The 26,549-nt window shown below is 45.8% G+C and overlaps 1 protein-coding gene across 2 annotated transcripts; it reads right to left on the bottom strand.

Annotated features, from left to right (window-relative positions):
* Nucleotides 1-2,719: 2,719 nt before the first annotated feature.
* On the bottom strand, nt 2,720-26,549 carry LOC147606248 (PRA1 family protein H-like). 2 transcript variants are annotated; one of them, XR_015265092.1, is made up of 2 exons: nt 26,140-26,549; nt 2,720-4,212 (listed from the first exon to the last, which is right to left on the bottom strand). XR_015265092.1 is itself a non-coding variant. In XM_086792763.1 (2 exons), exons 1-2 carry the CDS (start codon nt 26,526-26,528, stop codon nt 4,175-4,177), a joined length of 336 nt encoding a protein of 111 aa, XP_086648889.1. In that variant the 5' UTR covers nt 26,529-26,549; the 3' UTR covers nt 2,720-4,174. The 2 variants fall into 2 exon arrangements, 1 of the variants encoding a protein (XP_086648889.1); XM_086792763.1 differs by having other exon boundaries at nt 26,231-26,549.

Here is a 26,549-nt window from a genome sequence, read left to right as displayed (position 1 = left end):
ACTAATGCCATTAGATTTGAGCTAATTGATGAGCTTAGTCGCATGCTGCCTGCAACTATCGAGTCCACGATTTCCAATGGTGTGGCACTCGATGAGTTTGTATTACAAATATTGCGTGCGACAAAACAAAGACTGATTATGGCATAAAAGCAACATCTAACAGTGGATGCGAGTAGATGTTATCCAGTAGACATGCTTGAGCATCATTGTTGGGAATATTATAAAATGTGTATCTGATCTTGGGATTGTCAGACCAAGAGAAGATATGGAAAGATTAGTGATGCACAATGGGCTGAGGAGAAGCGGAAGAGCAAGAGGGCAAAAGAAATAGACACACAATTAGCCTTGAGCAAGAAGCAACAAAAGGCACTGGACGAGGTTTCTAGAGGTCAAGCTGGCGAGGAAAATGTAAAGAGGGAATTTGCTGATATAGCAAGATTTGGACTCTTGAGCCGAACGAGAAGAAATGTTGATTGTATAATAGTGATAGTGGTGCCAAATGACACTATTTTATGGGAGGGTGTCATTGGACAAGGATCATACGGAGTTTGCCACAAGGTCAAATTTGCCGGCATATCGTATTTTCCAGAACACGTTACTTATTGTGCAAAAAAGTATGTTGCATGCTCTATTGGTAAACAAATGGAGGCCTTCGACCATGAGCAAGGGATGCAAAGGCTGCACTCTTGTCTTGTGCGTTTCCTTGGGTTACAATGTTTCCATACTTTAATGGTGGCACTCTAGGACAATTTATGTTGCAACTTTCTTTTAGGCTAGGCACATTTAAGCACCATGATTTACGACTGCGACATCATGGACGTGCGAAATGCAGGGGAGGATCTTGTGTTGTCAAAAGTACAAATGGCAAGGATACATGGGTTTTTGATGCATGTTCCTTCTCTAGAATTTTAGTTGTGGTCGATGCACTGCTGGCTGTAGCCCACCTAGTAGGGGTAGTGCATTGCGATTTGCATGCATATAATATAGTTTTGGATTTTACCCAGGACCATCACCCAAGAGTGGGCATAATTGATTGGGGCTTAATGCTGAAGCAAGGGGAGACCAAATAGCCGTCAAATTTTGTACCTAGAATACCAAGCTAGAATACCATCGAGTACGAGATGAGGAAGACAAAAGCAAAAAATAATGTCAATAAATTTAGAGAGTGGGTCGCCCCAGAGATTTTGGATCCTGTCTGCGATGATGTGTACAGCATGGTGTCCAATGTCTATGCTTGCGGCTGGATAATAAAGCAAATAAATTTGTTTTAGCAAGAATCTTTGTTTCATTGGATGAAGCAAGAGCTTCAACAACATGTAGATTATGTGAAAATGGGATGTATCAATGCTGTATGTGAGCTCATGTTAAATAGATATCGAATCAATACCCCCCCATGATTGTGATAAGGGAGAGACTTAGGGGATTGCACATCAATTTTCTCTCTCTTCCCCCAAAGAATGGTCATTCCTATACCTATTCTCAATTCAAATGAAGCTTCTCATGAAGCATGTTGAGAATATTGAATGTCTTCAGTTACTTTACTTCTTAAAGTCTTGATCATTTTGAATTATCTGAATATATTTTGTTGTTTTAAAGTCTTGAACATATGGAATTTTCATGTGTTGAGTTATCCAAATATAATTTTTCTTTAAATATTTTGAGTTAGCAAAATATTGAAATCATGAATGTTTTATTTGTATAAATGTATTGAACAAAGTGAATGCCATAAGTTGCAAAAAACATTAATGTTTTGATGTGGTGAAAGTTACGTATTAGCTTACTTATTTGGGTATCATGATTCGTCGTTTTTTGTGATGTAGATTTTTTAAAACATGGCTGATGAACGTGATACAGAGACCCCTCGCGAGCCTCCTAGAGATAAGGGAAAAAGACTAATGACTACTGAAGAACTAGAAGAAGAAGCAGTTAGAAATGAAAGGGCATGCAAAGCATTCGAAAGAATGCAAGCATGAGCAGACATTGTTGGGGCAATAAAAGTTGCAGCTCGAAGTAGTCGATGGACCAACCCTGCTGCCTTGTAATGGAAAGAAGTAAACAGGAGAATATCTACTGATGACGAGCATTCAGTGTGGCCCGTGCTAATAAGTGAAGCAGAGAAGGGTCGATGGAAGGTGGATAAATGCATGAATGCGGAAATCAAGGCGAATTCCGTGAGGATTTACCTCGAGGTTTTCGGCCATACTCTCCATCATCAATATTGTCCGTTATTCTTTGCCAAAATGCTTTACATGCAGTTTGTACAAAAGGAGGGGTGGACTTCAGCTCCAAATAGATTGTACAAAATGTCAATGACATTCGATAAGAGACATTCACCCTTACCTACGAGGAGCTAAATCTTGCGCTTAAAGGGGCTACTTTGGAGCTGAGGGTGCATGTAGATTCTCTCCTCGAATGATTGAATTGGACAGAAACAGAGGCAAAGCGATCGCAAGATTTTGCACAAACTCAAGCGTTGCCTCGAGGAGTGCAACAAACACATGACACTGTGGATGCGCAACGTTTAGGTGGCGTTGTTGTAAACATACACATTCAGGATGCCGTAATGCATCATGGCATATGAGGTGCCGTCAATTTCGAATTAGATGAGGAAGAGAGGGAAGGAACATGATACAAATGTAAAAAATAGGAAGTGACTCAAAAGATATTCATAGCGAAAGAGTAATGGCATGAAACTATATTCATGGAGAAGCGTGGCTCATGTACAATGGAAAGGAGTGGATGGAATACAAGTGAAGTGAAGTGATGGAGCATTCTATGTGGACGTAGGAAAACTAAGTGAGAGAGAGCCTCAAAGGAGATGGGTATGGACTAAGGGAGTGGAGAGGAGCATCGCTATAAGTGGAAGGTTGGGTGACAAATGAGGAGTGTCTGTGTCCATTACAAAGAAAAGAGCCTTCTTAAATAGGCAAGGTGAGGTTGTAACCCCCCAAATATAATAATGCTACTTTTCCAAGTTTGTCCTCTTCCTAGCCCATAGTCGGCCGCACCATGAATTGTAAGTGACAATAGTTGGGCTTCTTTTTCCCTATGCTCCAGACCATATCTTAGATCCTTATGAGTTGCGCAGCATATACATGCCTGGGATAACCATGATCAATGGTAGAAATTCCTGCCACGATCAAACACCAGATATGTCAATATGGCGAAGTCTACATCATCCACCCATTGTGGTTCTAATGGCACGCCATCTCGTCTCATGTGGTCTATGAACCCTGGATGTTGCATCAAAGATCTATATAAATCTCCACTCCCCCCGGTTTGGAAAGGAGAGAGTTCCACCCCTTTCGTCTGTCAGTATGGAGGAGAATATGTTGTGTCCCTTAGAATACTATCTCATATTGATTCTTGCATGCATTGCTCCATTTCTCTTTCCAAATCAAGAGGCCATCAGGAAAAACTTCAAAGGTCTCAAAGGTAGGCATTACATCAGTCAACTCCTTTGTCTTGTCCTTGTAACCAACCTCCTTAGGAACCATGTTTGTACCATCAACGTGGTCAAACCATACCTGATTGCACTGCTCCTCGATGTCAAGAAGGCATCTTATTGGAACACTTCAAGCACCATTGGTAGATTATCCTCATGCATGTTCTCAATAGGTTCCATAAAATTCATAGTATCAAGAGGAGAAGAAGGAGAAGAAAGTTCACCATCATACTCGGCTATAGAAAGCATAGATTAGAGTTGTTGGGAAGTAGCAGTTACCATTTCTTCAGGTGGGTTGGTAGCATCCAGAACATATACCTCCTCATCAGTGAAGTCCTTGTACCAAGGTCCAGCACCTCTATGTCTGAATCTTCAGCGTATGATTCGCCAAGTAGATTCAATCGTGGACCATTTGGGCATTCATTTTTGTAATTCGTTATCCACTTTGCGTCTTGAAAACAACCATCTTTCAGGTGACATCCAGGAGACATTGCGGAGATGCTTAATTGCAACTACAGCCAGCAACATTATTACACGCGGACGTTGTCGCATAGCATCCTTGACTTTAGATACAACCAGCTCACCATGACAAGTAGAAAGTACCCGAGTCCATTACAGCTACTTTTTCAACAGTTCGACATTCAGGAACTTCTGCTGGGGGGCAACAATTTGACGAGCATAACCCTTCCAACGGCACGCTTCTGGAGCATTAAGCCGAGGGGATCTACATCAGCTCCTTGATCCCGTTCTTGTTGATACATTCAATTCTGCAGAGGGAAAGGTATCGATCATGAGCTTCAATCATCCAATTTAATATATAAAAGTACACACATTTTTGGGGGGCTAAAACTATTTCATCATATTACTGAGATGGGAAACCCCAAAAAAGGGGGTGAAAACCCAACTACAAAAAAGCAAAAGATAAAGAGGATCAAGACCTTTGTGCACACACACACACACTCTTTTTTTTAAAAGTAAGTCTAGGGCAAAATGTATCATATGATAAAAAATTTACAAGAAGACGAATCTCCATGATGGAGGCTCTTTTGTAGATCACAAAGATAAAAAGAAAAGCTTCATGCAAGAAGCATCTAAATCACCCTCATGGTAGGCTCTAAAAGACTCATAAGGCTGAATGATCCGTTGGATGAGCGGGAAAGTCCCCCTCTGGAGAGTATGTTCCCTGTTGGGGCCATGTAAATAAACAATCCAAGATTCGGAGTGTAGTGCAGATGAGGAAGGTTTGTCAGTGAAGAGGTACCGGGAAGCAAGGAACCTGTGAACAAGGAGTAACCAGAGAAGAGGATAACTAGCCCCCTCTGTTTACTGAGGTTGGTATCGGCAAAACCATCAGGGGGGGGGGGGGGGGGGGGGGGGGGGGGGGGGGGAGGAGTGGGGGGGAATAATAGCAAATTCCAATAGGAAGCCATCAGGAGTCAAAAACAGAGGACTTGGCTCCAAAATAGAAGAAGGGGGGGGAATCAAAAACTAAGATTACCACTGCAGAGGAACCAAAGGCAGTGGAGCAGACCCGAGGCAATCACAAAGGTGCCAAGGTTCCTGTAAAACTGTCGGTACCACTGCCATATAGAATCAACCAATAAATCAAGAAGTTTTGCTGACAGTGGGTTCTATCAAGCGCCATAGAAGGGGCTGAAACCTTTGTAGGGGCAAGAGCTGAAAAGCTATCTTGGGTCTCTGCAAATCCTTGCCATATAGTAACCATGATCAGGACAAGGATGGCAAGCAAGAGTCGTCTCCCGAGGATCTTCTCATACCCTATGGGTCCCATTGACAGTGGGAGAGGAGGGTGGAAGCAACAGAGGGAGAGAGAGGAATTGCCGAGACAAAGGAAAGACACAAAGGAAGAGTTGCCGTCGAGGAAGAGGTACAGAATACGGGGAGGAACCACAGAGTGCCTGAAGGAGATCACCGGCAAGCCAACGTGCAGATGAAAGCGGCACTGGGCTGCATACGGGGGCAGCAAGAAAGGATCTCAAGAAGCCGGAAAACAAGAGCTAACACACTCTGCCAAGGACCCTTGGATAAAGTCGCACGGGTGAAGACGGGAGCCGACCGATGCGCGATGAAGGAAGGGGGGGAGAGGCTCTTGATGAAGCAGTAGGCTGCTATCAATAGTCTGGGGCACACGGCACAAAATATAAAATGATAAAACCAAATCAATCACCCCAACAGAAGATCTGAGCAGGGCTCACAGCTCGGAGCAGATCTGGGAAGATGCTGACTAGAAGAAAGGCATATAGGGCACTGCCAACCAGTGGAAGAGGCACAAAGGGTACTAATGTCACCAATTGGCCGACCATTTGGTCCATCTCCAGATTTTGTGTCTCGTTCACTTGAGGCCAGGCCGGTGTCTCATGTGAAGAGGCCAGTATTTTGCTGACATGGACGGGAGCCAGACTGGTGCCACCCGTGTGTTAGCAGGATGGTGTCGTATGGACGGGAGCCAGACCAGTGCCACCCCTGTATGACCTGGACTGTGTTCGACCCATGGGACTGTCACGCCATGGAAGAGCCAGTATTCGTGCCGTGTTTTGCCTATGGGACTGTCACACCATAGGGAGACTCGTGCCTGGAACTGTGTCTTACCTATGGGACTGTCACTCCATAGGAAGACCAGGTTTTTATGTTTTTACGTCGTGCCAGTTTTGTGCCGACAGATATTTTGTACTTGTTCCATGAACGGGAGATATGTCCATGTTACTATTTGCACATGCACACATATTTTGCATGTTTGAAACTGTTTTCGCATGACATGTATTTGTGTGTTTGCCTGCTTGACGTGTTACTTACTGAGCGGGGACGCCTGCCAGTGAGTCGTGAAGTCTGCTCTGTATTCTGACGAGTTTTGGTGCATGTGAACAGGTGGTAAGTATGTTGCACATGTTGTTTTTATTATTTTATTCTAACCCCTTTGTTTTATAAGGTTAAGTGTTCACATTCATTTAAATGTGGGCACCACTTTGGGCACCCACTTAGGGGCCAAGGTGGGGAGCCCCACTTTTAAGTGAGTGTGGGGGTGGGCATGGTCACCTACCCACACTAGTTCCCCCCACATGCATGCGTGGAATTCACTAGAGAAGACTACACCTTAATTTTTATAAAAAAAAGACTCTCTCCATCAAGCGTAGACATCATCGCTTCCACCTTACGTGAGAACCAGCGAACATCTCTTCAGGCTGCGCACATATTCTGATTCTGTGCGCCTTCATCACCCTGAGCTTCATCACGTGCTGCCGGTTGAGCCAAATCAAAGGCGGCTGTTTATGCTGTTGCTGGCTGCGCCTACTCTTCCTATAGGCGGCTGCTTCTATTCTCCTACAGGTGGGCTGCGCCTGTGTACAGCAGCCAGGCGTACTCCCTTCCAGGCGACCCTGAACTGCTGCGGCTACTTCCCCAGGCGTCAGTACACCAGCAGGTGGCGCTGCCCTCTCATCTGTGTGAGCTCTCCTGCAGGCTGCACGTTTTACACCAGCAAACTACCCTTTCTTCTCCCTTCCTACAGGCGGCTACTTCCCCAGGCGACGGTACCTGCTGGCTGCCCATCCTCTACCGGCTGCACCTCTCCAAGCTACGTATGCCCCTACAGGCGGCTATGGCTGTGCGCTTGTGTTCCAGCCAGTAGAACACTACCCTCAGGCGACTTTGCTTGAGCTCCTCCACACTGCAGCCAGGCCTCTCCTCCCTTGCAAGTGGATGCTTCTTCTCTCACAGCAGGCGGCTGTGTCTTTTGCGGTGATACTTGTCTTGGTGGTTCACCACGAGGCAACTGTTTCTTCAACAAGGGTGGCTTCATCATACCACGAGTATTGGTTTTCTATCAACCATCTACAAGTAAGTGAATTTCAGATTTCAGTAAAGTATTTTATGTTTGTATCTCATGGTGACAGGTCTACTTCCAGAAAAATTTTGCCTTCTGAGTTGTCTCATGGAGAGACCATGCCATATGCAGGTAAGTCACATGCATCTGAGTTTCGAGTTCGTGGAGCACATGCCACCGTGTCCCATGAAACTTCTATGACGGCCCATGGAGCCCATGGAGATAGGGCTGCCCCGTTGGATAAGGGGAAAAGAAAAAGAGAAGACCATGAGCCTCATGCCAGGAAGCTCAAGGAATTCAAAGCAAGTGACAAATCTGTCAAATTTGATGCTTTTCATGGTGAACATGATGCTTCTAAGGTGTTAGCATTTGTGGCACAGTTCGACATTGCTTTCAGCGATGAGGACTTCACAGAAAAGTCAAAGGTGCGCCATGCTAGCATGTTTTTGAAAGGGACTGCTGCTCATTGGTGGATCACTGAAAAGATCACCAAGGATCTCATCTCCACTTGGAAGGAATTCAAGGATAGATTTTATGCTCAATTCTTGCCACCCAATGCAAAGCAAACTCTCACTCAAAAGTGGGACAGGCCGGAACAAAGAGACAATGAAAGTGTGCAACAGTATGTTAACAAATTCTGGAAAGTGTTGCTGGAAGTGACTCCCTTCATGCAAATCACTGAGGATGAAAGAAAGAGGAAGTTTCGTTCTGGACTGCAACCAGCATATAGATTGGGTATTGAATTGCACCCGAAACATACGTTGCAACAACTCACAGCTTCTGCTCTTGCTACGGAGCAATTGGTGCTCAAGATTAAGCAGGATCAAGGAGGTTCCAAGGGGAAAGACAAGGCTGTCCCAAATCAGCAAAAGGGTGGACAGCCACCTAAAAAGAACTTCCGGGAGCCTTACAAGGGTGGTAAAGCTGAAAATAACACATCTAAAGAACAGGGCCCAAGGAAGAACAAATTCGGATTAACCCCGGAGCAAAGAGAGCAATATGCCAAGGATGGAAAATGCTTTTCTTGTGGTAGCAAAGACCACATGTTTCGACAATGCCCAGATCGCAAATCAAAGCACGAGGACAAGCACACCAAAGCTAATGTACATGCAGTTCTTGATGTGCAAGGAAATACAGGTCATGATGCAAAAGAGCGTATGGTTTGCAAGGCTTGGGGGCAAATCAAGGATCAGCCCGCACTCTTCATGTTTGATGACTGTGCAACTGACAATTTCATCTCTATGCAAATGGCAGCTGCATTGGGAATTGAGGTCGAGCATATGGGACCTCAGATTGAAGCCGAAGCTGCATTTATTGGTAAAGAGGTGCAGGTTACCCCTTTAATAGGGAAGTTGCGTATCCATATCCACCTTGATAATGAGCATTTCTTAGTTGCTCCACTGAATGGATGTGACGTATTGTTGGGCAAGCCGTGGCACCATAGGCTTGAGCCCCGCAAAGATTACAAGTCCAATATGATTTCTTTTATGCATAAAGGCCGCATGCATTTTATTGATACTGGCAAAGAAGGGGATTCCATCCCACTTGTATCACACATCCAAATTAATAAAGCAATGAAAAAGAGTCTTTCAGCGTACTTGGTTTTTGTGCGTGATAGTCTTGTGCCAAATCATCAAAATGTGGATGCTATGTCTTATGATAGGCTGAATTTTCTTAATGCATTCAACGACTGTTTTGCTGACTCGTTGCCAAGTGAATTACCTCCCAAAAGGCCCGAAGATCACCGTATAGATCTTGTGCCAGGTAGTTCTCCTCCTAACAAACCCGCATACCGAGTGAGTGCTGCACAACAAGAAGAAATCATGAAGCAGGTAAACGAGCTTTTAGAGAAAGGTTTGGTTCAGCCCAGTTCCTCACCTTACTGCTCTCCTGTGCTTCTTGTTCAAAAGAAGGACGGATCCTTCCGTATGTGTGTGGACTATAGAGCTTTGAATAAGCTTACCATCAAGAACAGATTCCCAATTCCACGTATTGATGATAAAATAAGCTTGATGGCTCAGCTTGCTTTAGCAGACTTGATTTGAAGAGTGGTTATCACCAGATACGCGTGGTGCCACAAGATGTCCATAAGACTGCATTCAAGACAGTCTTCGGATTATATGAATTCTTGGTAATGCCTTTTGGTCTCACCAATGCTCCTGCTACTTTTAATCGTATGATGGATAGGATATTCCGACCCCATCCCAAGTTTACAGGAGTCTTCTTTGATGATATCTTGGTTTTCTCCAAGAATGAGCAGGAACACAGAACTCATTTGGTCACAGTGTTCGAAGAGTTGCGGAAGCATAAACTTTTCGTCAATGCCAAGAAAAGTGAGTTTTTCCTTTCAGAGATTCATTATCTGGGTCATATTGTATCCAAAGATGGAGTTACAATGGATCCTACAAAGATAGAGACCATTCGGAATTGGCCCGAATTGCAAAACGTACATCAAGTACGTAGTTTTCTGGGATTATGTTCGTACTACAGGCGTTTCATAAGGCATTTTGCTATGATTGCCACTCCTCTACATGATCTCACGAAGAAGAAAACTGCTTTCAAATGGACTTCAAAGGAACAGGATGCTTTCTTGCAGCTCAAGCATGCGATCATATGTGGTCCAGTATTGATTGTTCCTGACTTACACAAGTCATTCGTGGTTGAATGTGATGCTTGTGGTGATTGCATAGGAGCTGTCCTAAATCAAGAAGGGCATGCAGTTGCATACGAGAGCCGTCGTTTGCATGATGCTGAGCTTCATATGGATATCTATGAGAAAGAGCTCTTGGCTGTAATTCACGCCTTAAAGATTTGGAAACACTACCTTCTTGGGGCTGAATTTGTAGTCAAGACAGATCATCAAAGCTTGAGATACTTTCTATCTCAAACCAAGCTTTCAGAGAAGCAGATGAGAATGGCAAACTTTCTTTCCATGTTTCATTTTCAGATTGTGCATACTCCAGGAAAGAAAAATGTGGTGGCCGATGCACTATCTAGGAGGCCTTATGTTGCTGCAGTCTCAGTGGCCTCTCATGGAGACCTATCTGCTATGAGAGATTTGTATCATTTGGATGCTGATTTTTGCCATATATGGACTGATTTGATGGCTGGTCATTCACATGCCTCTTATGTTATCAACGAGGGTTATCTCATGAAGGATAATTGCCTATGTGTGGTAAAGGATTTGCGTCCAAAGGTTATGGACGAATGTCACGCTCCACCTTATGCTGGTCATAGAGGTATTATGCCTACTACTCGCATGATTCAGAGGTATTTCTTTTGGCCGAGCATGCGTAAAGACATTGAGGCTTATGTGCGTGCATGTATTACTTGCCAAAAGGTGAAATTTGACAGGCAAAAGCCTCCAGGTTTGCTTCAGCCATTGCCTATTCTCTCGCAACCTTGGGAAAGTATCACGATGGATTTTATTATGGATTTGCCTAGATCCCAGCATGGGAATGATGCTATTTGGACTATTGTGGACAGGTTTAGCAAGCAAGCTCATTTCTTGCCCGTCAAGAAAACCATCAAAGCTGATCATATGGTAAAGCTTTTTCTTGCTAATATTTTCAAGCATCATGGTATGCCTAAATCCATTGTTGGGGATAGAGATCCCAGGACTACCAGCCTCTTTTGGAGGGCTTTGTTTGATAATATGGGTACTAAACTTGAGTTTTCATCAGCTTATCATCCCCAAACGGATGGCCAAAGTGAAGCTGCAAATTCAACTGTGTTGGATTTATTGAAATGTTATGTGGCAGATCAAAAGACTGCATGGGAGAAGTATCTTCCACTTGTTGAGTTTGCCTACAACAATACGATCCATGCTTCCACAGGAAAGGCTCCGTTTGAGATTATTTATGGCAGAGTGGTCTTGCCACCCATCCTTCATACTAAGGATGAGATTTTTGCAGCCGATGAATATGTTCGTGACTTGGATGTTGCCTTTGGTCAGGTGCGGACAGCCATTGCAAGATCTCAGGATAAGCATAAAATGGCTGCTGACAAGCATAGAAGGGACATGGAAGTCAAAGAAGGTGATTGGGTATTGCTGAAATTTGAGAAGGCTAGGCTTCGAAAGAGGCCAGGACGAGAAGGATCATATCCTAAGCTTTCTCCTCGCTATTATGGACCCTTCAAGGTGATTCACAAGATCAATGACGTGTCCTACAGGCTTGCTTTACCTAGTCATTGGAAGATTCACAATGCTTTTCATGTGAGTCTATTTCGGAAATATGTGGGGCCAGATCCTGATGAGCCTGTCAACAGAAGATCCGCCAGAAATTGAAGAGCTTGAGGAGATCCTTCAGCCAGAACAGATTGTTTTTCACAAGGAGAGAAAGCTACCTGCAGGAAAGCTTTCCAGGAGATACCTTGTGAAGTTTAAGAATTATTTGCCTATTGATGCCAAGTGGGTAAATGAGGATTATTTTGCAGATTATCCACAATTCTTGCAGGCATATCTTGAGGCTTTTCAGTTGAGGTCAACTCTTTAGAAGCCCGGGGGGATGTCACCAATTGGCCAACCATTTGGTCCATCTCCAGATTTTGTGTCTCGTTCACTTGAGGCCAGGCCGCTGTCTCATGTGAAGAGGCCAGTATTTTGCTGACATGGACAGGAGCCAGACTGGTGCCACCCATGTGTTAGCAGGATGGTGTCGTATGGACGGGAGCCAGACCAGTGCCACCCGTGTATGACCTGGACTGTGTTCGACCCATGGGACTGTCACGCCATGGAAGAGCCAGTATTCGTGCCGTGTTTTGCCTATGGGACTGTCACACCATAGGGAGACTCGTGCCTGGAACTGTGTCTTACCTATGGGACTGTCACTCCATAGGAAGACTAGGTTTTTATGTTTTTACGTCGTGTCAGTTTTGTGCCGACAGATATTTTGTACTTGTTCCATGAACGGGAGATATGTCCATGTTACTATTTGCACATGCACACATATTTTGCATGTTTGAAACTGTTTTCGCATGACATGTATTTGTGTGTTTGCCTGCTTGACGTGTTACTTACTGAGCGGGGACGCCTGCCAGTGAGTCGTGAAGTCTGCTCTGTATTCTGACGAGTTTTGGTGCATGTGAACAGGTGGTAAGTATGTTGCACATGTTGTTTTTATTATTTTATTCTAACCCCTTTGTTTTATAAGGTTAAGTGTTCACATTCATTTAAATGTGGGCACCACTTTGGGCACCCACTTAGGGGCCAAGGTGGGGAGCCCCACTTTTAAGTGAGTGTGGGGGTGGGCATGGTCACCTACCCACACTAGTTCCCCCCACATGTATGCGTGGAATTCACTAGAGAAGACTACACCTTAATTTTTATAAAAAAAAGACTCTCTCCATCAAGCGTAGACATCATTGCTTCCACCTTACGTGAGAACCGGCGAACATCTCTTCAGGCTGCGTACATATTCTGATTCTGTGCGCCTTCATCACCCTGAGCTTCATCACGTGCTGCCGGTTGAGCCAAATCAAAGGCGGCTGTTTATGCTGCTGCTGGCTGCGCCTACTCTTCCTATAGGCGGCTGCTTCTATTCTCCTACAGGTGGGCTGCACCTGTGTACAGCAGCCAGGCGTACTCCCTTCCAGCCGACCCTGAACTGTTGCGGCTACTTCCCCAGGCGTCAGTACACCAGCAGGTGGTGCTGCCCTCTCATCTGCGTGAGCTCTCCTGCAGGCTGCACGTTTTACACCAGCAAACTACCCTTTCTTCTCCCTTCCTACAAGCGGCTACTTCCCCAGGCGACAGTACCTGCTGGCTGCCCATCCTCTACCGGCTGCACCTCTCCAAGCTACGTATGCCCCTACAGGCGGCTATGGCTGTGCGCTTGTGTTCCAGCCAGTAGAACACTACCCTCAGGAGGCGACTTTGCTTGAGCTCCTCCACACTGCAGCCAGGCCTCTCCTCCCTTGCAAGTGGATGCTTCTTCTCTCACAGCAGGCGGCTGTGTCTTTTGCGGTGATACTTGTCTTGGTGGTTCACCACGAGGCAACTGTTTCTTCAACAAGGGTGGCTTCATCATACCACGAGTATTGGTTTTCTATCAACCATCTACAAGTGAATTTCAGATTTCAGTAAAGTATTTTATGTTTAAATCTGATAAGGGATTCATCCCGCTCGGCCAACACCCGTTCGGTGCCGGGTTGTCCAAGCTCTATTGGAGAACCTCGGTCCAAAGGTGCTGAGATCGGGAGAGCCAGGCGTTAGTACGAGAGCGCCTGTTTGTGCGTGGTCTCGGAACACCAGTGAGGCGCTCTCCGCGGAGTCCAGTGAAAGCACAGGACCGTAGAGATTGAACCACACTAGTGGTCGTACTGCTTCAAGCTTCTACATCGAAATTCGACTTCGAGCCTATTTGTTTGGTACTGTTTTCATATGTACATGGACATTATCTGGTTCTTGGAACCCATGGAGCATTGTATTCATTAAATACTCCCAATAAATATATCATATATTGAGGGGGGGTCGGCCCGTTCCGGCCCCAGTGCTGGTGTCCATCTTTCCATTTCATTTCATTTCAATTTCAAGTTGTATTAAGTTGTCCATTTCAAATTTGTGGTTTTAAAGTTGTGCTGTTAAGCGTGTGGGTGTCCAACGGAGTCTTTCCCACTTGACAGGATCGGTTTCAACTGTCGACTAGCAACAAGAGGGGATCTTGGGACAGAGGCAGGCTGAAGTACTGCCGACCAGCTCTGGGTATGCACAAGGCACTGCCGACCAGTGGAAGAGATAGATGAGGCACTGCCGACCAGCATAGGGTGCATAGGAGAAGCTGCCGAACAGAGGAAGAGGCAAGGGAAGCTCTGCCGACCAGAACAAGGTGCACACAGGGCACTGCCGATCAGGATAGGCACAGGAATAGGTGTCGTCCTGCAGTAGAGGGCCACAGGGTACAGAAAGGAAGAGGAACTGAAGTCGCCTGTAGGTGGGGTGTCAGCTTCAGTGACGGAGAGGATCGGGGAGCACCGGGTGCTCTGATACCATGTCAAGAGTGGCAGCGGAAGATGTAAACATACTGAAGCAATAGAATCACACAGAAAACACCAGAGACAACAACACAAGATGTGCCACCAAACAAATCTCCTATATATCAGCCCAAGAATGGGGCAGCAACTGTGATACAATAGTCCTGAACAGGATGAGAAACAGGAGCTGCAGAAGGGGCTGAACTGGAGCAGAGGATAGGGGCACAAGGGGCTGCAATCTGGGGCAGCAGTGAATGCACAGATGGGAAAAAAGAGGAGCAGCACTCAGGGCAGTGCTCACGGGAATCAGGGTGACCACTAGAAAGGGGGAGACTGATCACAAGGCACCTGGGAACAGGAGGAGCACAGCCTGGATGGGGAGCAGGGGAACTGGAGGAGGAGCCTGGGAGAAAGGAGGCTGGGGTCAGGAGGCAAAGAACACGTGCCTGGAGGTTGGAGGCAAGAGCCACAGAACTGGATGGGGAGCGGGGGAACTCGGGGCTGATCACTGGGCCAGCAGGGCTATGGAGCAGGGGCCTAGGCAACACGAGGAGTCAGCCTGGGAGCAGGGAGGCTGAGGTGGGCTGATCAGGACATGGGCTGCAAGGAGGCTGAACAACAGGGCCTGGCAGATGGCAGCAAGAGGATGCGAGATCTGGATCAGCAAAGGCTGGAGGAGCCTGGAGCAAGGAGGCTGGAGGAGCCACTAAACTAGTCAAGACTGACCCAGGGGGGTGGAGGTATTTATAGCCTCCAGTAGGAGGGTCGGCTAGAAGGGGGTCGGCCCTGGGAGCTGTCGGCCAGGGTCTGTCGGCCAGGGCTGGGGCCGACTGGGCTACCGACTGGCCCCAGGTTGGGTGCCTCTAGGTGCCCCCTCTGAGTGTAGGAAGAGCCTCCGAAGGATGGGAAGATAGTGCCAGATACAGGTGCAGAACCGGGAATGAAAGAACCTCACGAGGGGCGGGCACACCCACAAAGAAGCCCTCACTCAGAGCAGTGTGCACACAAGTACACTGTAGACAGGAGATGCATATAATGCTAACATCTAGTCGGTCAGATCTAGCCGACCAGGCCCCTCAAATGGGGCTGGCCAGCCCCTAGGCAGCCCCAACTGGGGGTTGCCTTCCCTTATGCTGTCCTCCCTCTGCTGCCCTAACTGCCCACCCAACTGTCTACAGGCATGTCCCAAGCCAGCCTCATATCAATGCCTACAATTGGGACAATGACCTCTATTCTAACACTACTATCATCCTCAGCGCTGGCCTTCAAAGACACCTAGATGCACTTCAGGTTTTCTGCGACACTCATGATTTGAGGTCAACCTTGGGAAAACCAAGGTCATAATCTTCAACACTTCTCGACCTGCTATGCACCGAGAGCAGTTCCTTTTCGTTGGAAACCCAGCGGAGATAGTTGGATCCTACACATATTGGGTGTTCTCTTCTCAGGACCGATCTTTATGATACGCCTGGCCATGCAGGCCCAGATCAGTAGAGGATACGCAGCACTTGCTAGGCTAGAGCGACAGTGTTACCACTCACATTTTCAGGACCTGTGGACCAAGTCTCTTCTCTTTGATTCTTTGGTCTGCCCAGCAGGCATGTACGGCAGCTCTTGTTGGGGGACCAATCTCTCAGATATGGAGTGGGCACGTGTGAAGCGCCTACAAATATTGATGTTTGCTCGGATGATCCACAGCAAACCCTCTGTACCTCATCTGATCCTACTAGCAAAGTTTGGCGCCTCAACAATGCAGCTCAAAGATTTCGGCTCTTCATGCGACGGCCACCTTCGACTACCATGGCTAGCCCTAGCCTCCTCCATGGCTTTATCTGCCAAGGGGGACCAAATATGTGTACAGTCGCCTCACCAGTTGGTTCACACAGCTAAGCCTTGACACGGTCGGTTGCCTCCCTTTCAGTACAACCTCGACGCTCCCTCATCCTATGCCTATCCCACTGACCAGGAGGTCAACCAGATTATACAAGAGGATCTGCTCCAGCTCCACACCTTCAGGACATGGCTCCTCCCCCTCAAGCTTCCTGTGAAGCTCAAGTTTTACCTCCGGAACTACCTCCATATATTTTGCAAGAGGGCTTCATTATTCCCCCAGGCTACACGCAGGTTCATCAACCACATGCACTCCAGATCGCCCTAGGCTAGTTCAAGGTTTCATCACACAGACTGTGGATTGAGAATGGACGCGCAGAGGGTATCCCCCACGAGGGCCGCATATGCACACTTTGCGACCTATAGGAGATCGAGTCGGAGGAGCACTTTGCCCTCAAATGCCCTATCTATTATGCTATTCAAGGCCGTTACCATTGCCTTTTCTACGATGGATTCGGTCCTCTCTCAAAAACTCAACAATACCCAGATTAGCGGTGCCTAACAGCATTCATCCATGAGATGACCCGCCTCCAAGATACATCTCTTAGAGCATGACAACGCATCTAGCCTACATCGCCAAATACCTCCCAATAGATCATCACCGACTTCTTCTAGTCATAGGACACTTCTCCTCAGTCTAGCAGACAACGCGGACGTGAGCGAGATCCTGAGCCACGATAGCTACGACTTCGGACAGACTCCCACATCCGAGTTCACAACCTCCCGTCTATGCTATCAAGTCGCCCTACTGGGATCACTGTCACATTCATTTGCCATAGGGCCACCCACCGCCCCAACAAGCAACCATCACCAAGTAGCGCGACGTCAACGGCCAATCATCCATCGCAATATTTTTTTCCGGCCTACTCGACGGCCCCTCTGTGATTGGCCTCTGACGACCACCCTATCATTCCTTTTTTGTAGCATCATTTTTTGTACCATTTTTATACCATCTGGAGATGGATAGACATTTTTGTACCAGTATCAGTATCAGGACTACACACACTGTCCTTGATACATTTTTTTTTGTAGACACGATCTGGTTGGTCTGTTTTGAGACCACCACCGTCATGCCCATTGTATCAATTATCTTTAGTCTCATAGACCTTCATGGTCTCCCGAAGACTTTAATACTCTCTCTCTCTCTCTCTCTCTCTCTCTCTCTCTCTCTCTCCAGATTTGGAGCAAAAGGTGGCCATGCAAGAGAACTCCATAGCCAATTTGGAGCAAAAAACTATCACTCAAGAGGAAAAAATATGTGAGCTGGAACAGACCTTGGAAAAAATAAGAGCAAATATGGCACAACAGCCTCAAATAGAATGCAAGAGAGAGATAGACACCTCAGTGACATGGGCAAGTAAAGTAGTAAATGGACATGCCCAGGCAGATGCACATCTAGACAAGGGGAAAAAATCAGAAGATGGGATAGATGTCAATGAGTACAGAGAGAGAGAAAAAAGATCACAGAATGTTGTCATACGAGGTCTAGTTGAAAAAGACCACTTTACATTGCAGGATGTTACATTCCTCACAAAGAATCCCCCTTTTACCAGAGACACGAGGTTGACCCATCTCAGCCACTTGGAGACCTATGCTTGGATATAGCTATGTTCAGCAAACAAGGAAATGTTTTGCTCATTGGTGATTTCAATGCACGGATAGGAGACTTACAGTTTCAGTACCTTACTCAGCAAGAATACATAAAGGACCATGAGATAGAAACTGACCCCATTTGGTGTAGATGCTCAGAGGATAAGGAGGTGAATGCACATGGTAGAGCATTGGAACAACTGATGAACGGGATGCACATGTTGGTGGTAAATGGTACAGCCCTTTTCCCAAAATCAAATTCTCCTACTTGTTTCCCTGCCAGTGGGGGGCCTAGTGTAATTGACTATGCATTGACTGGTTTGGAAGCTGGCCATCTTATTCACAATTTTTCACTTGGCTCAATATGCCAAGGCAACTTTGAAAGAGCATAAAGGAGCTGAGTGTAACTATCATATAAATGAGGCAAAGAAGGTGGAGTATGCTGAGACTCTAAAGTCCTGTCTGCTGGAAAAACAGAAAATTGGGTGGACAGAATTGAAAAATGCTATCCTCACTACAGCCAAGTCAGTGCTGAGACTCTAAAGTCCTGTCTGCTGGAAAAACAGAAAATTGGGTGGACAGAATTGAAAAATGCTATCCTCACTACAGCCAAGTCAGTTTTGGGGCATAAAAAGAACAGTAAAGAATGTAAGAAAGGGCTACCATACAATGTATGGTTTGATGCTGAGTGCAAGGCAGCTAGGAATGCACTAAAGGGGATCCCAATGGGAGATGAAAGAAGAGCAGCTGAGAAACAGTTTCATGCTCTTACACGTAAAAAGAGACGTGCGCATATTGTGAAAAAGGAATGGACAGATGCAATTGACTTTATCAAGCATCCTAGAAGAGCATGGAAAGGAATTAAACAAAGGCCAAATGATGTCATGGGAGATTTTACAGAAACAGAGATGTTGGAGTATACTCAACAACTCTACACACATCCCAAGGCTCGAGCATGCCCCTCAGCAGTAATACTCATGGTTTGTTCTCATTGAAAGATGTACAAGATGGCCTCAAGAAAATGGTAAATGGAAAGGCAGCAGACACTCTACATCTCACAGCAGAACTTATTAAGTGGACAAATGAGCACACGCAAGGGCACATAGCAATGGCACTAAACCAAGCTTTGGTGCATGGTTTCCCAACAGAATGGCAAGAGAATTGGATCAAACCAATCTACAAAGGAGGTGACCGCAATCAATTAACAAATTATAGAACCATTATGGTATGCTCCACTCTGGCCAAGCTATATAGCACAATAGTAGAGGCAAAGTTGAGTGCTTGGGCAGAGAAAGAAAAGAAAAGAGCAATGGGACAAGCTGGTTTCAGACCAAAACACTGTACAGTGGATCACCTAGTCACCCTCCGAGGTTTGATGGAGGAAACCCGCCTCAAGGGGAAGGCACTCTTTTGTTGTTTCATTGATTTTAAGAAGGCATTTGATACAGTGCCCAGGGATGTGCTGTGGGAGAGAATGGAATGCATAGGAGTGCCTAAGGAAATAAGGTTTGCTGTCTTTAGGCTTTATGAGAAAGTAAAATGCCAGCTAAAATGTAAGGATGGGATGTCTCAAGAATTCTATAGTAATATTGGGGTAAAACAAGGATGCCCGCTCTCACCCACTTTGTTTGGCATATGCATTGATAGACTTGAGGAGTTGGTGAACAAAGAAGCATGTAAAGAAGAGCTGTCCAACCCCCATCTAGCAAGTCTTGTGATTTGGTTGCTTCTTTATGCAGATGATGTGGTTGTTTTCACTGATAGTGAAAGTAAGATGCAAAAAATGATGGATATCTTCAGCATATTTTGTGCAGAAAGTGGGATGGCTATTAATGTCAACAAAACTAAACTCATGATAGTCAAGACTAGACAGCCAAGCAGCCCCCCCCAAATCTCATACAGAGGCCAACCCATTGAGACAGTGCACTCATTCAAATACCTGGGCATTGAAATTCCAGCCAATAACAGATGGAACAGCTGTGTACAACGGAGACTTGATGCAGGATGGGGGAAGTACTTCCAATTTGAAAATGAATGCAGCAATAGCAATACAAGAAGGTGGCAAGTACGAAATATGATCTTTGGGGCATATGTGATACAGACAGTACTCTACGGAGTAGAGGTATCGGGTGGGAGTATACCACCATCAACATGGAATGAGATAGAAAAAATGCAAAGTCTTTCATAAGGAGACATCTGGGCATCAAGGCTACTACACCATACTCTCTGTTACTCCTAGAGACAGGATGTATACCCATAGAACTACATGCCCTAAAGCGAGTACTCAGATACATCACAAAGGTGTCAAGTGCATGAATAATGAAAGGCTACCAAAGAGAGCATGGGAAGAAAGTCAAAAGCTCCAAAAGACAATCAAGGGCAAGATTTTGACATCCGGATGGACACTGGACCTAAGAAAATGGTTCAAGAAGTGGGAAGTAGAAGAGTACTTAAACTACTCTTCAGAGGAGATTGATGAAGAGGCTTTTCATTATGACTTGCTGAATGCACTACACAGGAAATGGCAAACAACTGAAAACAGAGATAAATTTGAGTACTATCGCACATATATCAACCCCGAATATTGGTCAATTTATACAGGAAGGGAGACAACCACGCAGAAATACATTTGCACACCTATGGCAATGCATAAACGGAGGGCTTTAGCCTCACTTCGCACCAGATCACACCAGCTGCAAATTGAAACAGGGGGATGGAAAAAGATGCCAAGGGAGACTAGAATATGCCAATTATGTGATCAGGGTATGGTTGAAACAGAAGAACACATGGTAATGATATGCCCTCACTGCACACATTAGAAAAGAGTTCAATCACCTCCTTGAGGGACATAACAAACTAGCTGATTTGCTGCATAAGGGGTCACCTTCAGCTTTAGGAACATTTGTGTCTAAGCTCTTCAAGCATAGAAATACACCTGAATCTTAGAAGGTGGTTTCTCTTTCTACCCTCTTCTTTGGGAGGAGCTTCCATGTATTTGTGATATTGTATTGCTCAGGTCCCATAGGCCGGTTTTGGTCTTCAGAGGACGATAATATATTCTCTCTCTCTCTCTCTCTCTCTCTCTCTCTCTCCCCCCGAGCAATCGCCACCAAGCAGCGTGACATTAGAGGCCAATCATCCATCGTAGGATTTTTTTCGGCCTACCTGACGGCCCCTCTATGATTGGCCTTTGACAACCGTCTCACTCCTTTTTTTTGTATCATCAGTTTTGTGTACCATTTTTTGTATCATCTTGAGGTAGATAGACATTTTTTTGTATCAATACCAGTATCAATATCAATAGAAGGACTAGACCCATCGTCCTTAATGTGTGTATATATATTGGTAGACACGGTCTGGCTGATCTGCTTTGAAACCATCAGCGTCGTGTCCATTGTATCAGTCACCTTTAGTCTCATAGACTCTCTCTCTCTCTCTCTCTCTCTCTCTCTCTCTCTCTCTCTACGTTGTACTGTACCCTGACATTGTGGAGTTTTCCAGACATGGAGAGGTCCTCCTTGTTGGGGACTTCAATGCGTGGACAAGTACACAACAGACATCCCTCTTGGCTTTCCACTCAGATCCGGTCTTGTTACCTAAGGTGGACGCAGAGGACTCGGGCTTCTCCTGCTCCTCGACCAACAGTCGAGCCCCCATCACAGCATATGGACAGGCTCTCTTGGACCTCGGATGCATACATGATATGGTCATCTATAATCACCCTCTTCACATCGAAAGGGGTCACCCACGCAGCACTTAAGCTTCATAATGGCCAAGCTAAGGATCATGAGGGCCTATGTACCAAGTTTATTGCCTATGGCATCAAAACATTGGCCCCATCCTGCCAACGTTATTTAATGAAGCTCTTTGTTACGAGTTCCCCAAGACCTCAACCCTAAACACCATTACACCCATCCACAAAGCAAGAGATCTCATGGACTCAAGCAGGACCATCATGACTAGGAATGTTATGTCCAAGATCTATGCATCAGTTTTAGATGGTGAGGTCAGTACCAGTGCAAAGGTACGCGGACTCATGGCAACCGGATAGCCAGTTTCAGGATGGACCACTCGACGTACGACCATATCCTTACACTCCAGGGGATTATTGAGGAGGCCAAGCACAGGAGACCGAGTGTATAGCTGCTTTGTGGATTTCTGCAAGGCATTGGACACAGTTCCCCATGCTTGCCTCATCAAACAACTGCAAGAGTTGGGCTATAACCAAGAGATCATTTGGGCAATGGTGGCTCTTTATGAGAGGGTGACGAGCTAGGTCCGATCGGCACTAGCTAGACCACAAAGATCACAAGCACTATCAAAGTAAAGCAAGGATGCCCCCTATCACTGAACCTCTTTGGCCTCTACATTGACAAGCTCGAGATGACCATCGGTACACTCGAAGGTGCAGGCTGCTCTCTTGCGGTGGCTACTGAAAGGGGGGTAGCCGGTCCATGCCGAGGCCCAGTCATGTGAACCAACTAGAAAGGTGGATGTACCAACATCGGTAGTCCCCCTTGGCGGATATGGCCATGGAGGAGGATAGAGCTAACCATGGTAGTCGGAGGCAGCCATTGGATGAGGAGCCGAAATCCCTGACCCTGTGTAGATAGTTGATGCCCTGGAAGGCCGCATCTAGCTGCAATGGTGAGGTGCCGAACTCTGCTAGTAGGATCTGATGAGGTACGAATGGTTTGCTATGGATCATCCGAGCAAACATCAGTATCTATAGGCTCTCTACTCGTGCCCACTTCGTATATGAAAGATCGGGCCCCCAACCAGGGGCGCCATACATCCCTGTTGGACGGACCAAAGAGTCAAAGAGAAGTGACTTGGTCCACGAGTCCTAGAAATGTGAGTGGTAGGACTGTCACTCCAGCTTGGCCAGTGTCGCATAGCCCCTACTGATACAAGCCTATATAGCCGGGCGCATCGTGAAGATTGGCCCTTCTTCTGAGCATATAGCCCATTGCAACTAGCCAAGCCTTGTACCTATCAAGGGCACCATCACACAGCAGGCTTACACATTTATTTCCCACTGCCTTCTTTTCTACAAGCATATCCACGACATCCCAGTTGTTACTTTCCTTCCTTCGTGGAGTTTAATACCTCCTACATGGCTTGCATCCAATGTACATTATCATGAGGGTACCCAAGCAAGCTGACTCAGCAAAATGTGACCCTTCTGCCTCATGTGTGTCTCTGCAAGTTTTGCCCCAAAAGGAGCAGAAAGCTTACTCTCCTTGAGAGTTTTAACAACTTTCTTGTGTAATTGCATCATCCACACGCTGTATATCTATAGGTTCAGGCATGCACTGAATTGAGGCATCTAGCACATTGACCAGCCGTTGCAAATTCCAATTTATAGTGGGCATATCAGCCCCTGCATCAAGTGCAATGAGTGGGAACCCCCCAAACACATCATAATTTCCTTGGCCTGCCACATTTTAAATTTAGCAAGGGGCTGCACTGAGTTATCACCACCTTATCATCAAGCTATCCACATAGCTCTTGCAACACAAGAGCATAGGGCAAGCAACCAAATACACGGAAGAAATCCATTGATGGCTTCCTGTCAAACCAAGCCTGAAAAGGTGTGATTACTTTCAAAGCCTTTGTGGGGCATCTAAATTGGTACAAGGCATTCAGAGGAGTACTGATTCGGAAGCCAAAGCATCACAATAATGCATCCTCAATGACCCTCCTAACCAGTCCAGAACCAATAATAAGCCATAGGGAAAGCCATGTGCACCCTTATGCCTAGACATGCTAGCAGACACAGATTGTCAAGGGGACATGTAGCTTGGATACAAATAGTCAGCACTAGTGGGTAGCATGCACAATGTGCATAAGAATCAGCATTCAGACAATGTGATTGCTTTCCTATACAATAAAGAAAGAAAGAAAGTTTATTAAAAGTCTTAAGAAGACCACAAAGGATCTATGACACTAAAAAGATCATGATACAATGAGCTGAGTGAGGGGAGCCTCTAATCCGGTCTCCTAGCAAAAAAGAAAATAACACCATGATCATCATAAGAGTAGTGGTACGTGAAAAGAAGGAAGACATTTGTAGAATGGTATCAATTTATTTTCCCACTCAAGGCTGGTGTCAAGGATGAATCAAGTGGAGCGTCAGATGGAGCATGATCTTGCAATGGTATGAGATCCGTGATAGAGCATTGATGACAACCAGCATTGTGGTCATGTACGGCCTCTGAGATATAGCTGTATGCCTAACAAATGCCACTATCACCCCTATCGGTGACCAGTCATATCCCCCTCCTAAGGTACATAGAGGGAAGATCCACAGGGCAAATTTGTGCATCAACACGCTCGCAGAGCTGCCATGGCTCAGACTCTAGATCTCGACTCATGCGTCTCCCCGGAGTTTGTGGACTGTATCATCGAGCTAGAAGAGATCCATCATCATGCTCTGAGTGGAGTCTGGCTGTATGCCCTAATCCTGCATCCATCTGGAGTAGACGGTCCCTGTATCAGATCATCTCATGAATGCAAGCTGACAGGCATCCCTGATCTAAATGTGACAAAAGTTGGGGAGGGATCCATAACAATCTCTGAAGAGACGGCCTCGGATCTCTTTAATAAACAAGGTATATGAAGATGAAGTGCTCCCCTGACTTGATCTCCCGCTGTCACATAGAGTGCAGATACGATCCTCCTGAGGTATGCCCTCAGCCCATCCACTCTCCATGCATAACCAGTGTGATGAGACTCTAAGCTGACCAATCAATATCCTCAAAGAGTGTGGGAGGTGGATCCGAGTATATCCTGGTGGGTTGATGAAGCCCTCCAGTGAGATCCATAGGCAGTGGTCCCCGTAGAAGCTGAGCTTCACTAGACGCTCCCTTGTTTTAAGTTCTATCAATGGAAGAGACTTCACACTGACTCCCAACTGGCGGGTCTGATGCAAGAGAAGGGAAAGACAAACATATAAATCAGGAGTAAAAGAATGTGGGCATGTAGATCAGCTTAGTTTAGGAGCAGAGCAGCAATTCCCTACTGGCGCAGCAGTAGATCTCAGCACATTTGTGGAGTTCCCTCAAGCAGATTTCAAGGAGGCATAGACATGCTCTCAGCCCCATCTGTGATCAGACTATCTATGCAGCCAGTGGTCAAGTTTACATCACTTAATGTTATCAGAACACTAGCTAGACAGCTTGTTACAATACTCGACTGTTGGATATCTTCCCCAGACCAGCAATCCAACCCTACAAGCTTGGTTCAAACATGAAAACTCATCATGCATCCCCTTCTGTGTACACGTAACAGCAGACAAACACCAATATACTAGTGAATGTGGTCAAATCATATGGTGCTGACAGCATTTCAATATCACCATCATCCATTCCCTTCTAGTCTATGGGAGGTGTCTTCTATATTAGAAGTTTCACCTTGCAGAAACAATGCCCCTGATTACATTGTAACAACAAGTGACATGCTTAGAAAGCAGAATGATCCCTGTGAAGATGTCACTAAAAATGACATACCAAGATTTCCCAATGGTCTCCCCCACTTTCCAGGACCACAATGTCTTAAGGTGCAGTTTGTGCACACATTTCAACATCGATAATGGGTTCTCTACAGGAAAGGACCCTGAACCATGTATTGGGGGGAGCCACGATCAGTTTCAACTCAAAGTGCTTTCCAAGAGACACGTGTCACCACAGGAAGAGTACTTTCTCATTGCTACTTGAAGGGTAGGGGGACCACCCACAATTCCCATAATAGACCACACATCAGAAACTAAACTCATACAGCACCAAGTCAACAATACCATAAAACCTCTACCCCTTATAACCACTGTCTATGAGAGACTAATGAAACGAGGGCTATATGTCAGGAGTCGAACACAGCAAAGCAAGGAAGCTGCTGTCTAAAGTCATAGCTGACTCCCATAAAGGTTGCTGTAGAGATTGATCTAGAAGCATACATATGACAAGGCTGAAGAGACAGTGAGAAGAGGGAAGGAAATTCACAAAGCATGCATTCATCTCTGTATGTAGAACAACGACAGGATAAAAGAATTATCAGAAACCACAAAAGACCTAAAGTGTTTACATAAGCTCAATTTGAAGTCCTTGCTTTACAGCAGATAATACTTCTATCAAAAGGGCACTACAAACTTGAAAAAGACCACCAACAACTCAAATTGAACTTTATTTCAAAATAATTTTCCATCTGTTCCCCATATATAAAATATATGCTAAATCATTAAAGACAGACTGCAATCGCATTGCTTCCTCTAATTGAAATAGTTTCCTTTAATGGGTTCACCGTAAGGAGCCGATGAGGCGGTAGAAAGCGTAGATCGATTCTTTGTAAAGCATTTTACGAAATTGGGAATGCAACTCCTATCTATGAGCGAAAGAAGGCTTACACAAAACAAGCAAATATCAAAACAAAGAGCCGTAGATAGTTGCCCATATATCGTTTCATATTCTCTCCCATTCGTAGTTTCAATTGCGTACCACAGAGAGGCCACCCATAACTCTCCCTGAGCCCGCGTCCACAGTCCCAAAACTCCCCAGTCCAGGGCACAGGCGGTCGGCCCAAATCCTCTACCGTCAAGTTCCCAAAGGGGTTCAAGACAAAGCTGAAAATGGAGGACAGAATTCCACAACGTCCTGAACGAGCAGGATCAATGGCGCATTCATCCAAGATTTCAAGGTAGCCACTGTCTCGCAACCAGGCATCGAAGTTGGCAGGCGGGATGCTGAGGGACAAGGGGTTCGCCACGAAGGCCATCAGTAGAAGGTGATTCCACATAAGCTTCTATGGTATATTCTC

Source organism: Cibotium barometz, chromosome 58 (assembly GCF_041138505.1).
Source record: "Cibotium barometz isolate CiBa-2024 chromosome 58, ASM4113850v1, whole genome shotgun sequence".
Lineage (NCBI taxonomy): Eukaryota > Viridiplantae > Streptophyta > Polypodiopsida > Cyatheales > Cibotiaceae > Cibotium > Cibotium barometz.
Note: the sequence above shows the minus strand (reverse complement) of the source record. Positions and strands in the feature narration are given on the sequence as shown.